The sequence below is a fragment of the Aulostomus chinensis genome, chromosome 20, assembly GCF_037954235.1.
Source record: "Aulostomus chinensis isolate RoL2024-O1b breed Wild chromosome 20, RoL_Achi_v1.0, whole genome shotgun sequence".
Taxonomy (NCBI): Eukaryota; Metazoa; Chordata; class Actinopteri; order Syngnathiformes; family Aulostomidae; genus Aulostomus; species Aulostomus chinensis.
In genome coordinates, this window is record NC_141339.1 from 3,201,928 (window position 1) to 3,214,422 (window position 12,495).

Genomic DNA, 12,495 nt, shown 5'->3' on the forward strand with positions numbered 1-12,495 from the left:
GCCCCCGGTGGGGGTGAGATAAGGCGCCCAGAAGAACAAGCAGCCGCTGCGAGGCCTGTCTGTCATTGATATCGCTGTTATCCACCGCCTGTCCAGTGTACATAACCAACCCCCTCCCAGCACCCCCTGATTACCTTGACGACAGGAAAAGTCCAGCTTAACTTGGCAGCGTGCCACAAAAAGACCCTCTCAGTTTGGTATCAGGGTTTTGTCTTAGATGTGAAAATTTAGATGTAATCGGATACTTTATCCCCTGGCACACACCCTGAGGTTTCGTAACAGGTTGCTCTTTTGTTGCTGTGGCCGAGGTTTTGTCATTCATCCACATAGTGAACTCTGATATCAATTTTCAGAGAGAATCATATTTCCAGGGATTACATGCAAAAAGAAGATATTTCAGGATTGGCATTAAGCCCAAAGCAAACTAAAGCTTTCATCATTCGGTAATTCTCTGAAAGGATTAGAAACACAAATAAGCTTCTATAGAAATGTAGAATTGCTTTCTAAACAGCCATGTCACATCGTAACGCTGTGTTGAGAAGAAGCCCAAAGGGGTAAAATGATGAAACGACTGATTGATTCTTATCAAATGATAAATGGGACATCATAAAATATGTCTGCATGCCAGGAACACAGAAGTAAGACAGGATAGGATGATGATAAAGATGGAGACACACAACATCTGGCGTGAAGGCGATACCCCATCTTATTTATTTCCTTCATTTTCAATCCACACACAAGAACTTGGCCTTTTTCTTTATGCATACATTCTGAACAGTCAATAACTTTATTTTGATTAAATATCTGTTGCTCTTGTTTTTCATGCGCTATTTTCTCGAGTCCCAAAATGGTTTCGGAGGATGAACAAAGGCTGAGTGACGGGTCATGGGCTCCCAGCCAAAAGACTCTCTGGGACTCACAATCCACCACTGACCCGCGTTCAGCTCGCGTCTGCTCTTCATTTCAAGTCCTCTTTCTCTCTCTTATCCAACCGAGGTACTTTACTGCGCTGCTCCACAATGAAACCCACTCATCTGTAACCAGAGGGGATCTCTGCAGTGGTTTATGCTGGTAAAGACCGGGCAGGATACAATGACACTGTCTGTGGTAATACTATGGTATTAAAAAGTTGTTTTATGTGCGTCAGGATAGAAGACAAAACTTGTTAGGTCAAAAGCAGAGCTACCGACACACCGATATGAGATGACAAATGATACACAAGTGGGAAAAATCTGGATCGGCCTCAATGGCCCAGTGAAAACACACAAAACATACAGTTAAAAGGAGGATGTCAGGCCGGTGCTCTTTTATCGTCGCACTCACACGTACATGCGTCATATCTGAAATACGGCACCAGTTTCCCCAGTAATAATGAGGTACTAATTCTAATAAACCTGTTCTGCATCCTACTTGTATGCAGCTAAGTGCTAAATAGGCTCACTACGTTGTAACAAATACAGACATGTGACTCAACACAACATTATATCGTTATTTTAGACGTCCTTGTTCCAAATAAAGGGTTCTTGATCATGTGATCTCCTACACGTTCGCCTGTGGGGATGGGAATTGTAGAGATTTTAACAATAATTATCCCTGCATTGATTCTACTTTTGGATTTGATTCTTCGTGCATTCCTCCCAGGATTTTGGTGACGGTGTACCAGCAGGAGAAGCCATGAAATGCAGCGCAAGACAGCCTTGAGCACACGGTGCTAGCAAGAGCAAGCAAAGATTAGCATGCTACAAGCGGCTCAACAGGATGTTACTATCTCTGCAGCTTGTGGCAGCAATCACGCCTTTCGCCTCCGCGGGGCTAGGAAGTATTCTCTAGCTTTGTCCAGGAGTGGAGAGGAGGCGGCAGGTCACTGCCTCCATGTTGTCTGTCCGTGTCCTTTGTTGTCACAAACTCAAGGCGATGACGGTTCCTGGTTGCATCTTGGCGCCTTCTGACAAGACCGACAACGAGCAATCGGAGTCTTTTCACGTGGAATTAAGCCCCCCTTTGGACCGTCTCTGGTCCACTGTTGTAAACGCTGACTCTCGCACACAAGCATGGCCTCGTTGTTTTGTAAGGAACATGGAAACAAAAGGCTTTTCCACTGACAGGAGGCAGGTTGGCTGCCTGTCCTTCTTCCCAACCGTTCCGTTTCCACCTACAATCGTTCTGATCCCCCAAATCAGGTTTGCAGCGCGACCAGAAAACCAAGCTCCTTTTTTTTCTTGTAAATCATGATTGCGTCTCACCCGCCCCTCCATCCGTCCTCGCTGTCTTACAGTGTGATGATATACGAGTGATGACACGTGACACAGGTGACGTGCCGTCCAATGGCCCCCGGTGGAGTTGCCTCACCTGCATGTGAGCCAGTGAATCTTGGTCCTGTTTTATTTATCTCGTCTTTGTGCAAGTGACTGGATTCTACCCTGCCTTTTTTTTAAAATTATCGCCACAGCAGAGAAAGCTCTGGTCAACGCTCTCCATCGATTACACAACTGGTGAGAATGCGGGCAAGTACAGGGGACAGAACCGAGGTTCAGAACATCTTGAGCGCCACTGCTTCAAATATCAGCACCAGTTTGGTGGGGAGGGTCTTTTCGTGGAGGGCATCGTCAAGGGAATCGTTAAGCATGAGGGACAACAATATCTATGGATCAAACCAGTTGTATCCTGTTCTGAACTGGAACTGGATATCAGTTACATTCCTGGTAGCCTGCCTTTCAATTTAATCCAAAAGGCACATGGTCGAGGATCCAGGTGGGCCCGGGATGTTTTGAGGGGAATGTGTCGGAACATTTGATTGGCTGACCTGGGATCTATCGCATGCTAAGAAGATTCGTTCTGTAGGATTTGTTCATTTATTTTGGCCGACAGTCTGAAGAGAGGCAAACGTACATACAAAACTGCAGCATGTGTCAGAAAAACAAAACAATAAGTCATATGAGAAGAGTAAAATAATGCAACGTTGCTAAGTGCAAAATAGAGAATACACGTGGCGACGTTATGAATATTAGGTATTTCCATTCCTTGTAGGTGGACGAATGCAATGGTGCAGCCATATGAGAATAAATATGATATAATAAATGGTGGCACGGTGGTGCAGTGGTCAGCACTGTCGCCTCGCAGCCAGAAGGTTCCAGGTTCAAGCCCCGGCTGGAGCACGGGGTCTTTCTGGGTGAGTCTCCATGTTCTCCCTGTTCCTGCTGGGTTCTCTCTGGTACTCCAGCTTCCTCCACAGTCCAAAGACATCAAGAGGGGACCAGGTTAATCCAGACTCTAAATTGACCGTAGGTGTGGCTGGGAGAGCCAATGGTTGTCTGTCTCTATGTGTTGGCCCTGCCATGGACTGGTGACCTGTCTAGGGGGAACCCCGTGGATAGGCTCCACCCCCCCGTGACCCTTAACAGGTAAGAGGTAGAAAATGGATGGATGGACGGACGGACGGATGCGATGCCAAGCAGCGAGAAATCAGCAAATTTCAGAGCATTCGGAGGAGACGCTCCACATATTCCGGGTGTTTGTATGCGTTGTATTGGTCTGATGATACTTCTATTCAGCAACAACCATATTTACCCAGAAACAAAAGTATTGCATTTCTCACAAATTCTGCAGAAACTATTTAAGACAGCTAAGACCCCCCCCCCCCATATCTTTCAACATAAAGACCCTAAGTGAACACAATAAAGAGGAAAGGATGAACACTGACTCACCGAGGAAGAGAGTCATCATTGAAAAGACAGACTGCCCTGAAACTGAGCTCTGGACGCTGAGAGGATGTTTACCCTTTGTGTTCGGGGAGCTCAGGATGGACCTTCTCAGGATTAAATGCAAGGGTTTTGACCTCAATCAAGGAAATAATTACTGTTGCCCCCCCCCCCCCGTTGGGGAGCTCTATAATTAGCAAGCAAATCTTCCTCGGAAACACAATTAGTCTGAGAAACAGGGGAGATTAACGCTACAATTCATTTTGAATTCATTAACATCTTTTTGGGAGGCCTGGAATTTCTTATTGAATTTGCCAGGAAATCCAATTCTGTCTTCATTGTGTGTGTGTCCCACAAAATACCTCCCCATAAATTCTCCGGCTGGGACTCACTCGATATTACGCTCAGCGTTTGCATCGAGATATCTGTCAAAGCCGGTGAGATATGATAATAGAATAGAAGGCGTTTGCTTAAAGATAAAACAAGTCAAGTGTGACTGACTCCATCTTGCTCAAGTAATGACGACTATTCATGATTGGCGTCACTGATAAAAGCAATGGATCATATAAGCACGCATGCAAGTGCTCACACACACACACACACACACACACACACACACACACACACACACACACTTCAAAGATGCTCTTTTCTCTCAGTGTGCTTCATTGCAATGTATCACCATGTTTCTTATTATATTCTCTCAGAGGAACAAACAGGCACACACTCACTCACACACACACACACTCACACACACACAGAGTGAGTGGGTGCTGCATCCGTATTGACTGTTTTTGGCGGAAGTGCGATAACAGTGATGACAGATAACAGACTGTGTGTGTGTGTGTGTGTGTGTGTGTGTGTGTGTGTGTGCGTGTGTGTGTGTGATGAAAAGGGACTGCAGCAATGAGAGGCTTTTGGTGCTTTTGTCAAATTCAGCAGTATGACAACAAATCTGGTCTTACTTGATAATTGCACTCCAACGAGTGAATACATGAAATCACACAGCAGGCAAAGGTATCATGCCTGTTGTAAAATGGACGTTGTGTGGATGTAAGCACTCAGATGCCAGTGACTAATGTTGCTGACTAATGAACATATTATTACTGTTTATTATCAATAAATACCTCCCCACTTTAAATTAATCTGTTGATCGTTGTTTGTTTTTGTAATCTGCTTTGTATTTGATCCACCCTTTTGTTTGTTTTCCGGCCCTAAAAAGATATTTTCACACAGACATCGTGTTAGAGCATTAGTCTGATACGTTCATGGCTTCGTGACTACACGCGTCGTCGCGACCGGACGGAGAACCGTGACCTCCCCGCACCTTCAACTTCAACTGGAGCGCAACTGACGGCATGTGCCAGGCGTCAGACCCTCCTCATTGGTTGGAACGATTCGAATCGTTTCGCCCACCGCGGCCACTTCTAGCCAATCAGAACACGCAGCTGAGGGCCCGTAGCCAATCAAAATCAACGTACACACAAAAGCGGGACAATCCGAATTTAGATGCGGAAGTTTCGTGTTCTTTGGGTTGTTTTTTTTTTGCCACATAATTCGCGTCACATACAAATAAAGCCAGCTAACATGGCGCCAGGCGGCTCGACAGTGGAGTGAACTGAGGATTCAATTGTGTTTGCTGCTGTTTACGAAGATGCGACCGCGAAGGTAAGTTTGAAACCAAAACCAGATAACGCTGGTTGACTGAAAGTAACATTGTGGGGGCAGCGCCATGTTGAACCCACAGGCAGGATTTGAAAGCTCGAATTCTAGTTTGTATGGTAACTCAGAGAATTTATACGTGACTGGCGAGAACTGGAGATGAATCCTGGGAATATTTCTGTCTGACGTCACTGGCTGCTAATCTACCTACGCAACATTAGCTTCGACTCTGTTTTGAAGTAAGCTAGCAAAGTTTTCATCATGAAACTCCCGTTAAACCTACAGGTGAATGTGCCTGTTAAAGTTACATACTGATTATCTTATAATAATTGTTATATATTGTTAATTTTAACAGACGTACGCGTGTATATTTACCTTACCGTGCTAACCTTGGCTTGTGTATCCTTCCGCCAGCTGTGACCCAGCTCCCGTTGAGATGGAGGAGCTGTACACCTTGGAGAGGGAGATGGGTCGAGGCAGCTACGGGGTGGTGTTTGAGGGCCACATGACTAGAACAGGTCAAAGAGTGGCTATCAAGCGTCTGTCCTGCAGAAATCCCGAGTGCATTGAACTCTACCTGCAGGAGCTGTGGGCCATGAGAACCACGGCCAAGAATCACAGCAATGTCATCGCTCTCCACAACTGCCTCCTCCAGACTGGCCCGAGAAGTCTGAAGCCCCTACAATCTGGGAAATTGCCTCCACGTCTAGTTGAGAGTGTGCTGAAGGGCAGCGTGGTCGGGTTACCACAAGTCAGTAATTCTCAGACCGACTCTGTCTCTGTACTTCAAGAGAGGACCAACACTCTCCAGGCCAGGGCTAAACATCCGGACAAGACCAAATCCAACACGCCTGATGCCATCACGCCACAAAGGCCTCAGAACAGAGCCAGGAAGAGACCGGCCCAGAGGGAGGAAGAGCAGCCGGAGCCCCTGCACTGCCTGGCCCTGTGGCTTGTGATGGAGTACTGTGATGGGGGCAACTTGAATCAGTACCTGCTGTCCATGCCACCAGACACCCAGCGGAACCACAATGTGGTGCAACAGCTCGGCAGTGCTGTGGCCTTCCTGCACAACCTGGGTATCATCCACCGCGACCTGAAGCCCGACAACGTGCTGGTCTGTGTTACGCCTGAAGGCCCGATTGTCAAGGTGGGCTGAATAATGCAGATAATGAAAATTCACCCTCTTTGACAGAGAAATCCTTGTTGTAACCGTTCCTTTTTTCTCCCAGTGGGTATTAAATTTTGACTGGAGCAAAAAGAAAACTGACACATGTAGTAGAAGAAGAATGATTAATTAGAGAGAACTTGAATGTACATATGTGTTGCTCCTCTGTAGCCAGGCCATCGAAACCAAATATGGAATATCAGGAGCATATCAGTTACAAAACAGGCACTTTATTAACATTGTGAACCACGAGTGCCTCAACCACGAGTGAACATTCAAACCTCCACACCAGGCTTAAGGGTCTGCTTTTTCCAAGTTCAGACATCTTCACATAAACATCTTCAAAGCGGGACTTTCCCACCCTGTAAATTCTCTAAAATAAAACATGAAAAGTCAACAGAAGTCAAAGTTTCTCAGTGTGTATTTAACTAAAATGAGAGTTCCTCTAGTGTGAAAGTGGAAGACGTTGGCGTGAAGGAAATAACCACAGAAAGTAAAACGCTGCAGTCAGTTTAATAACTGTATCAAAATAGCTGCTGTTTATGTTTTCAGTTTATGAATCAATTTTTCAGCTCTACAGATTTGCCATTAACACCCAGCAATCCTAGTCTTTACAATGCGTCTTCTAAAAGCAAGATAAAATATATCAGAATGCCAGGATGTTTGACTTTGAGTAAAAAAGTTCTCAAGTTACAGCTTTGACAGAGCGCATTATTTACAATATTTCTGGTGAATTTCCCATCTAACCTGTAGGTGGCAGACTTTGGTCTGAGCAAGATGAGCGAGGGGCTAATGGAGGGTGACCTGACCAGGCAGCGCTTCTCCTCCACTTGTGGATCGGACTTCTACATGGCTCCAGAAGTTTGGGGTGGCCTCACCTACACGGCCCAGGCAGACATCTTCTCCCTGGGAGTGATGTTCTGGGCTGTCCTGGAGCGAATCACCTTCCTGGAGGAGGGGGCCACAGAGGAACAGCTGGGTCAGTACGCAGTGGAGGGTCAGCATAGGAAATGTAAATCATGTAAAGTATGGTGTCCTCTTCAGACAAGGGAGGATGAACAACCAAGATGTCCTTGAGCTGCAAAAGGAAAGCTATATTTTGTCAAAACAGTTTGCAAAAATGTGAAGAAAATAAGCCAGATGCTGTCACATTCAGGCGCAAGCCGGCGTGCGGTGTTGTGTCCTGTTCTCCTGTCAGAAACCTCAGAGGCTGGAAAGGTCGAGTGTGCGGTCGGGCAGGTGGATGACGCATCGCGCTGAATTGAGTTTGACTTAATTAAACGGCACATATTAAAAATGTCAGATGCTATACATCACACATTCATCAACCATGGATGTTTAATCAGAGACGTAGATGGCGGAGAGCTGGGGGGGGGGGGCGGGGGGGCTGTGCCGTGCACATTTTGATGTGGATTATAGCTGCTGTCCTTCGTAATGCAAGCGGAGCGCGTGTTACATCTCCAGACGTTCTGCTGATGAAAGAACGGGAGAGAACAATTTAATCGGGTTCATTTTTTTTGTGTTTGTTTATTCATTCGTCCATCCATCCATCCCTCCATCTTCTACTGCTTATCCTGTTAAGGGTCATGGGGGGGCGGAGCCTATCCCAGCAGCCTTCCCCCTGGACAGGTCACCAGTCCATGGCAGGGCCAACACATAGAGACAGACAACCATTGGCTCTCCCAGCCACGCCTACGGTCAATTTAGAGTCTGGATTAACCTGGTCCCTCTTGATGTCTTTGGACTGTGGAGGAAGCTGGAGTACCAGAGAGAACCCAGCAGGAACAGGGAGAACATGGAGACTCACACGGAAAGAACCCGTGCTGCAGCCGGGGCTCCACCCACAACCTTCTTGCTTGGGGGCCACAGTGATGACCACTGCTCCACCGTGCTGCCATGTTTGTTCATTATCTCCTGAATTTCTGGTCCTGAGTTTGTGCGCTAGCCTGCAATGATGGAGGTGAATATGCATTGATGCTAATTGCAAAGAGGCTGGTGAGCTGGTATTCATCTGTGTTTTGTTAGTGATTATTTTTTTTTCTACTTTGTGTTGATGAATCAAAGAGAAGAGGCTGTACGAGTTGTGTCAAGCATGGCGGCGAAGCTCTGCAGGACTGAGATTTTAATCTGTTTCTTAATGTCTCAGTTTCTCCGTCTGAACCCCCTGTGGCTGCAGAATAAAGAAGCATTTTAATGTACGTGAGCTGAGGGTCCACTTCTGCCCGGCGCTGCTGTCAGAGAGTAATGAAACGGTAGTAACACAAATGTCTCATTTGATTCGCAGAAATGGGTCTGACCGCAGCCAAACTGGTGGCGGGGGGATATGAAGCCACGTTTGGTTCCTGAGAAGCTCCCTGTGTCACTGATTCTCTATTAGGCGTGATGAAAACGGTTATGATTGGAGACCGAGACGGGTTTCAGTTGCTTCAAAAAAAAAAAGGCAAAATGGAATTTAGCAGATCACAGTCCTCTTTGTCTGGGAGATAATGGGAGAGGCAGCTGGAGGCTTTTCGCAGACAGATAAACTGGTCCATTATTTTACTTCATCCTCTTTCAAGACCCACACACCCACATGCTTATTTGACTTGGCAGGAGAACGGAGAGAATAGAGTGGAGGAGCAGGGCCCACTCATGGGTTGGGAGAGCACAGTCAGGTTACTGCACTTGACTATAAACTTGACTGCCAGCGCTGGCGAGAGGCTTCATCCGGGGGACAAGACGAATGTGTGGCCCTCAGATCAATGAGCCTCCCCTGGAAACCTCCAAAGAACCATAAACCTTTGAATTCACTCACAACTTGCGCACTTTTTTTTATCAACATCACAAATTATCTGCCACTCTCTCTTGGCTTGCTACCGCTTTTTTTGAGGGGCCGCTAATGACCCCCCCCCCCCACCCCCACCCCCATCAATCTACTGAATTTTTCAATTTATCCAGAACGTGTCAAGTCATGATAAATGAGCAGTTCAAGACATTAGAAGCTAAAGTTTTCTCTTCTCTGATTTTGTCTGGAGGATCTCTCATCAAGCTGATTCATCCTGAGGAGAAGTTTGATGTTTGATGAAGGTCGTCATGACAACTGGATGTTTGACACCGTAATTATAGATACATTTCAAAATTAAATCTGTACAGTCGAGGCTGAAGACTCTCCACCTCACTACTCTCATGTTTTTAGTGTAATTTATTTGTCTCAACATTGTGATGATAGACTTGAGTCCACATTTGCCAGCCCTAAGCTGAGATGACCATCAGTGGGTTCGTTCACATCACTACTGGAATATTAACCTGATAAGACGACACACTCAACCCACACAAGCTCACAGACAGAGAGACGCTCATGGAAGCACCTTATTTGCAATGCACGGATGACAATAATTGATCTAAATATGTTTTTATCACGTTGCTACCGTGGCACATTTGAGTGCTTTGCTGTTAATTCCTAATTCCTAATAGTTAATTCTAATGCAACACTGAGCTGACGATGACGATGTGCAGTCACTGGACAGTAAGCCCCCATGAAGGTGGAGTGTCTCCCTGCTGGACCTCTCTGCTGCTCCAGGAACCTGCGCCTGCTGCTCTTAACACTGTCTTCCCTCTCGTTTCCCTCTCAGGCGCCTACGTGTGCAAGGGTCGCTGGTTGATGCCGTTGGGCGAAGCCTTGTGGGAGAATGCTGACCTCCAGCTGTGTATACCCATGAAGTCTAAGAGAGCGCCCCCCCTGCCACCCCCTCCCGGTCCCGCTGTGTGCACCTTGCTTTTAGACATGCTCGCCTCCGACCCGGATTCTCGGCCCCCCGCAGACCAGCTGGAGGTCAGAGTGAGCTGGGCTCTGAAAGAGGACTCCCACTGTTCTTAAGAGACCATCATGTCTATAAATACTGAGCGAGGACCCCTGGACTGCAGCGCTTCCTACAAGGGTAAACAGCGCCAGGGATGAGAGGCTAGCAAAGGCCCCTCAGACTCATCTCACATGTGATTGTAGGTGTTTGCTTCTAACAGCAGCTCAGGTTATTACGTTTGTAGTAGGTGTCAGGAAAGGGAACGTGTTAATGGACGAGTAGAGGTCCAGTTGACCTGAGACCCCCCGGAGCCAGTGCAGTACATGCAGACATACTGAGCTCTAGTGGGACGCACTTGCACTGCATTTAATGTAAGTAGCCTGTTGTCACTGGAGGCAGCGTGTCCTTGATTAATGTTAATGTAAGCTCTCCTGCTGCCGCTGCACCAAAACGGGTTCCCAATCTTTTGATTTATTTCCATTTTGCCAAATGAACTTGAACTTGCATGTTTGTTTTAATTACTGTGTAGCTAAAATATTGCCGCCACACGCTGATGTAGCACAGACCGAACATGCCAGCGGGCTCCCAGGTGACCACCGTCATCAGGCAATAAAGATGCTGTTGACTCCACCAGCAGCTGTGCTGGTCTGCATCCATGCTCCTCCGCCTCTGAGGTCCAGAGATGATGTAGAACGCTGCTTGGATATTTGTGTTGTCTCACCAACATGTTAAAGGAAACTTCCCAGAGCCACAAAAGAAGCTCGATACCTCTAGACACACAACCTGCAGTTGGTTAGCTTAGCACAATGAATGGTAGTGGATGAGAAATGTTAGCATACCTCTGTGTATCCTTGGCAACTTGCTCTGTATCACATTTCCTTCTTGCACGCTGTTGCTGAACCTGTTTAAGTAGCTGAAGTCAGGATTTTTTACATTGACACAAGGGCCTGGATACCATATATAGATAGATAGAGAGAGAGTGAGCGATAGATAGATAGATAGATAGATAGATATATAGAGATATATAGATATATCTAGATAGATATCTATAGATATCTATCTATAGATATCTATAGATATCTATAGATAGATATCTATAGATATCTATCTATAGATATAGTTTTATTTATATATAGTTATATATATATAAAAATATATATATACATATGTGTATATATATACACATATGTATATATATAAAAATATATATATACATATGTGTATATATATACACATATGTATATATATACACACATATGTATATATACACACACACATATATATACACACAAACATATATATACACACACACACACATATATATACACACACATATATACGGTTATATACATATATACACACGTGTGTGCGTATATATATATAATGTGTGTATGTATATATATGTATATATATGTGTGTATATATATGTGTGTGTGTATATATATATACTGTATATGTGTGTGTGTGTATATATATATATATATATATATATATATATATATATATATATAAAAATTCATTGCAAAGACCATTTTGAGGAAAAAGTATATTGGACACTTTTGTATGCTAACACTTCCTATCCACTACCATTCATTATGCTAAGCTAGGTAGTGTGGGACTCTACCTGATGGTCGGGTTCTGGGGAGAACAGCAACAGCATCCCTCACTTTTAGAATGTGTTGGCTTCAGAAAGTTCAGACAAACTGAGCGTCTTGAGAGCAAATCTACTGCAAACCGAACAGAGTGACTAACGATGGCTAATACACCGTCTGATCATGAACAGGAAATTAAAACTAGGCATTAGGATTTCTGTTGATCGTATCCACGTTGAGACCGCAGAGTTTATTACTGGTCATAAGTCTTAGTCATCGGCAGGCGCGATCTTAGATTACTATTCATTCTTTTCCACATTAATATTTATTAAATGAATTGTGAACACAGGCCATTTTTAAAACTGTCATTTATAAAAACATGGCACAGTAACGTGTGACTTGGGTGTGCAGAGGGAGTAAATAAAACAGGTGACTTCAACGGATAAATGCAGCACTGAGACCAAACTAAGCCTCTGTCCAGCTGGTCTCTCCCTCCCCGCCTCACTGGTGGGTGACTCGTCAACGTCAGAGTCGCTCACCTCTGCTCCCGCCTGTGAGGTCGTCCCTGACAGGGCTGGGACCTTTATGGGTGTGAC

General features: G+C 45.4%; 1 protein-coding gene across 1 annotated transcript; it reads left to right on the forward strand.

Annotated features, from left to right (window-relative positions):
• The first annotated feature begins 5,193 nt into the window (after nucleotides 1-5,193).
• Nucleotides 5,194-11,309, forward strand: LOC147242228 (serine/threonine-protein kinase pdik1l-B). Its single transcript, XM_086189209.1, has 4 exons — nucleotides 5,194-5,366; nucleotides 5,775-6,510; nucleotides 7,282-7,507; nucleotides 10,140-11,309. The coding sequence occupies exons 1-4, from the start codon at nucleotides 5,353-5,355 to the stop codon at nucleotides 10,382-10,384; spliced, it is 1,221 nt and encodes a 406-aa protein (XP_086045335.1). The 5' UTR covers nucleotides 5,194-5,352; the 3' UTR covers nucleotides 10,385-11,309.
• Nucleotides 11,310-12,495: the final 1,186 nt, after the last annotated feature.

Bases quoted from the DNA above. Each gene is read 5' to 3' on its own strand.
- LOC147242228 (XM_086189209.1), top strand. The intron at 6,511-7,281 runs GTGGGCTGAATA...TCTAACCTGTAG, and splicing joins CTGAAGGCCCGATTGTCAAG to GTGGCAGACTTTGGTCTGAG. The intron at 7,508-10,139 runs GTCAGTACGCAG...TTTCCCTCTCAG, and splicing joins GGCCACAGAGGAACAGCTGG to GCGCCTACGTGTGCAAGGGT.